This window comes from Sinocyclocheilus rhinocerous, unplaced genomic scaffold, assembly GCF_001515625.1.
Source record: "Sinocyclocheilus rhinocerous isolate Xijiao unplaced genomic scaffold, SAMN03320098_v1.1 scaffold1084, whole genome shotgun sequence".
Classification (NCBI taxonomy): Eukaryota; Metazoa; Chordata; class Actinopteri; order Cypriniformes; family Cyprinidae; genus Sinocyclocheilus; species Sinocyclocheilus rhinocerous.
Window position 1 is genome coordinate 870022 of NW_015656001.1, and position 4781 is coordinate 874802.

The 4781-nt window shown below is 36.7% G+C and overlaps 1 protein-coding gene across 1 annotated transcript in view; it reads left to right on the forward strand.

Moving 5' to 3' along the window:
• Window positions 1-4781, forward strand: part of LOC107719155 (squalene monooxygenase) — a 10250-nt gene that overhangs the window by 2135 nt on the left and 3334 nt on the right. Inside the window, exons 2-7 of the mRNA XM_016526525.1 lie at window positions 2333-2526; window positions 2661-2858; window positions 3642-3738; window positions 3873-3986; window positions 4337-4508; window positions 4665-4760. Coding sequence (XP_016382011.1) covers window positions 2333-2526; window positions 2661-2858; window positions 3642-3738; window positions 3873-3986; window positions 4337-4508; window positions 4665-4760 — 871 coding nt within the window. The remainder of the gene's footprint in view (window positions 1-2332; window positions 2527-2660; window positions 2859-3641; window positions 3739-3872; window positions 3987-4336; window positions 4509-4664; window positions 4761-4781) is intronic.

The window sequence follows — 4781 nt, forward strand, 5'->3', positions numbered from 1 at the left end:
CTGTGAAATTACAAACAAAAAATACACATTCTAAGACATGAACTGAAATGAATTGTGAATTTTATTAACATTAAATCGTCCTCCTCCCATTTTCACCTCAAAATTATGGGGAAGCTGTGCCTCCCCTGCCTCCCCCGACGAGCCGCCACTGGTCAATTGAAGCTTGCATATTAAGACGAAGTCAGATACAAAAATTGTCAAATAATTTGCCTAGCTCTTTTTAATGTTGTAATAAATATTTTTGGAATGTTTTTTTTCTATGCTGATTAATTTGAGCAGCACAAGAACGTCCCTCCTGCTGCAGAGCTACTATGGCTTCCAAACATCCTCAGAGAACATTCAGTGTCAGTGAGTAATTCTGATCGTGAGAGCATCTTCTTGACGACTCACTCGACTGAGAAGAAGACCAAATGAAAAGGCCAAACTCATTCAAACACACAGACGCTTGAGATGCACAACACAGCTGGCCAGCATCAAACATGATTACAGTCATTTGACGGGGGTGGAACTGTCCTTTGCAAGGAGTTTCAAATAAATACTGTGTTTGTGAAGATTTTAGGGTGAAAATTTCTTGAAAACACGTCCGTGTCATTTCATCCTTAAAAAAAAAAGAAGAAAAAAAAAGATATTGAAGTCCATTTTAGATAAAATTAAATGACTGTTATTACTGTTAATGCGTCCAGAGTTTTTGTTGTAGCCTATTTAAAATTGTATTATTATCAGTGTTGATTCTCTTTAGATTATATTATTGGCTGTATTCTCCATTTAAATAATCATAAATGAAAGATAATACAACAGAATGTATACACAACTCTGCAAGCATGACTAAAAAATAGGCCTACCTGTAAAACCCTTGTTTTATGGTGTGAGGTCAAGGTTTTCTTTTTTTTCATCATTATAAGCTCTCATTTTACATAATGGCATTTGTTTTTATTAGTCATGAGTTGAACTGAGTTTTCTGGTCTTCCTTGTTTACCTCAGTGTGTGATCTTGCGTAGATTATGTATGCTAAGTTAGTTTTTCTCGTTGATACCACAATGGAAATGACACTATATATGCTTTTGCCAGAAATAAATAGGCTACTTTAGATAGACTAAATAAATGTGTCTACTGTTCTGTTCTGCGTGTAGACTACTATAACGACATTTGGAACCATCAATGTATTTGATCATTTATTTAATGTAATTTCTGCACCACTCAACTTGTTATTGCTAAACTCCGCCTTTAGTTAAACCTGTAGAACTAGCCTATTTTTTTCATATTGGATTGTAGAAATAACACTATTTTATATAATAATTACATTATTTGCGTTTATTATACCTGGGAAAGCATGTAACTATTTTTTCTTCCCAATTTATGGGCATAAATGTATTTTAGCCCTTTTTAATACAACTTGCACTTTTAAGACGCTCGTAACATCTGCCAAACGCAACCTCTCTGTGACATCACATCATACTGCAGTCCATTCGCCAACCAGCAGCCTTGGATCGGCCAATGGCCAGATAGCGTGAGCTCTGCTCACCGAACACGCTCAGCTGATTGGTTCGTTGTAAACAGAGGAGGCGGGACGCTGCTGTCTACAAACTGCAAGAGGATCCGCGCCCTCATTATCATAAATTATTCAGCATCACCTCGAAGCATCGCACCAGCTCGAGGTGCACTCATGTGCTGGATATATTAATTACTCGGAGTTATGTTACAAAAAATCGAAACAACTGGATTGTGCAATCTTTTTTTCTCAGATTAATTTGTTTGTTTATTGGGTTGGGTAAATGAGAAACATATTACATATTATTATTACATAATATTTTATTTTAACACAAAACCCCTGTACATTTACTACATTATAATACAAGCTACATCAAGAGGCCCACAGAGAACATATGTAGCCTAAAACAGTGTTACTTTTTTCATTAAGTGTTGTTTGTATCACTGAGACACTTTTAAATTTGTTTTAGTACTAATTTGAATGTTTTTCATTTCCTGCCTTCATTTGCAATCTTAAATATTTACATTTACATTTAGTCAATGTCATTTTATTAGTTTTATTATGGTTTAAGTTTTAGTTAACTAAAATAACCATGATGTAAATCATTAAAAAATCATACAAATTCATAATAACCATGATGTAAATCATAAGTCTTTTATTATTATTATTATTTTTTCAAAATTAAATATTATTTCATTTGTGATCACCTGGCTGTCACCGAAATAAACCTGTCAAATTGTTATATTTGATTATGTTAAAAATTATTATTTTCATTACTATTATACTTAAAGATTACAAAAAATGTATAATACTCACTTTTCTGTCTTTACTCTTTCTAACTAGAGAGATGTAAAGCGAAAGAGGGCGACAGACAGTCAGACCGGTCAGGCAGAGGATCCAGAGGTCATCATAGTGGGCGCTGGTGTGCTGGGGTCAGCCATGGCTGCCGTTCTGGCCCGGGACGGCCGGAGGGTCACAGTGGTGGAGAGGGACATGAAAGAACCAGATCGGATAGTGGGAGAACTTCGTTCAAATCCTCGCATATTTTTAGATATTTTCAAATATCGAATACATAGACTAAGCAGGCTTTTATTGCATAGATCTGTAATATATTAAATTGCACTTTTAAGCATTGCATTTTATATCCACAAACTCACAGTATTTTTTTCATTTCTTTTCGTCTTCTCTCAGATGCTGTTGAAGGTCTGGATGCCCATGTGGTGAATGGTTACGTAATTCATGACCTAGAGAGCCGAACGGAGGTGGAGATCCCATATCCCCAGCAGGAGAACAGCATTCAGGGTGGACGTGCTTTCCATCATGGACGCTTCATCATGGGACTGCGTCGAGCTGTTCTCTCTGAGCCCAAGTAAATACCTGATGCAGTTACTAATAAATGAATATAATGAAACCGATGACGAATGTCATGCTCATCATTACTTATGTGGTACAGAAAAATTCCGATTCGAATTTGAAAGTGTTTGAACTTTGGAAACCACTGCTAGAGAAAATGTTTGTAACACTGTACTTGAAGGGGTGTGCATAAGACTGACATGACACCTTCATAATCATGACATGACACCTACATAATCATGACATGACACCTACATAATCATGACATGACACCTACATAATCATGACATGACACATGTCATGAATATGAAGGTTTTTTATGCATGTTTATGACAACTGTCATTAAGTGTCATTCGCTCAGTTATGTCATTTTTAATGCAAATATGACATTATTTGACCTAACCCTACCCCTACCCTTACCCCTAACCATAGCCCATAACAAAGACATCTCAAACAATGTCATCTTTGCATTAAAAATTACATAACTGAGCGAATGACACTTAATGACATTTGTCATAAACATGCATAAAAAACCTTCATATTCATGACATGTGTCATGTCATGATTATGTAGGTGTCATGTCATGATTATGAAGGTGTCATGTCAGTCTTATGCACACCCCTTCAAGTAAAGTGTAACCAAAATGTTTGACTGTAGACCTTATATATGGTGAGAATATACAGCACCTGTTGGTTTAGGTAGATGCTCTTGTGGTGTTTCTGAGGCCTTGTGTCTCTGTAAGGGCTTTTGTGAAGGATTTGGAGACTGATGGGTCTAATATCATGTCATATTTGCACAGTGTGAAGTTCATGGAGGGAACGGTGACCAGCCTGGAGGAAGAAGATGGTTGTGTGACAGGAATTCAGTACAGAGAGAAGGACTCAGGGATAATCAAGGTAGTGACACACTGATACTTGGTTGTAATATTTGTAAAAGTTTGGTTATGATTGTATATGGATCTCAGTTATTTAGATTTGCTCTGACAGTCAGATTTTCCATGCTGCAATTATACTCTTTCTCTCTTTCCCAGGAGGTCCATGCTCCTCTGACTGTAGTTGCTGACGGATGTTTCTCCAAGTTCCGTAAGAATCTGATTTCTGGGAAAGCTAAAGTGTCTTCTCATTTTGTTGGATGCATAATGAAGGTAAATATTAGGGTGACAATTGCATATCTCTGTTAAAAATTCCCAAGTGCACTCTTAAAAATAAAGGTGCTTAAAAGGTTCTTCACAGCAATGCCATAGAAGAACCATTTTTGGTTCCACAAAGAGTCAATTGTTCTTTAATAAAGAACCATCTCTTTCTTACCTTTTTATAATCTGAAGAATCTTCTTTCGCCACAAAGAACCTTTTGTGAAACAGAAAGGTTATTCAGATGTTAAAGGTTCTTTATGGAAACATTTAGACAAAAAAGGTTCTTCTATGGCATCGTGAAGCACCTTTATTTTTAAGAGTGTAACACAGTGATTGATTGTGTTATGATGTTCTCTTCCAGGACTCTCCTCAGTTCAAGCCCAACCACGCAGAGCTGGTTCTAGCTAATCCCAGTCCAGTGTTGATCTATCAGATCTCCTCCAATGAAACTCGGGTTCTGGTGGACATCAGAGGAGAGATGCCTCGAGACCTTATGCGGTACATGACGGAAAAAATCTATCCACAACTACCAGGTATCAGATTTAGACTTTAAAATGACCAAATTGCTAATACGAGTCCTTTTTTACAGTCACAGTTATTTCAGTTTTATTTCTTTACAGATCACAACAATGCAATTTAGGCATTTAGATGTCAAAATGCTCACAAATATGTGTATCTTGCTTAAACAGAGCACTTAAAAGAGCCGTTCATGTTGGCACTGCAGAACGATCGCTTGAGAACGATGCCTGCCAGCTTCCTGCCACCCGCACCAGTCAATAAAGAAGGTAAGCCTTGTTTATTACTTA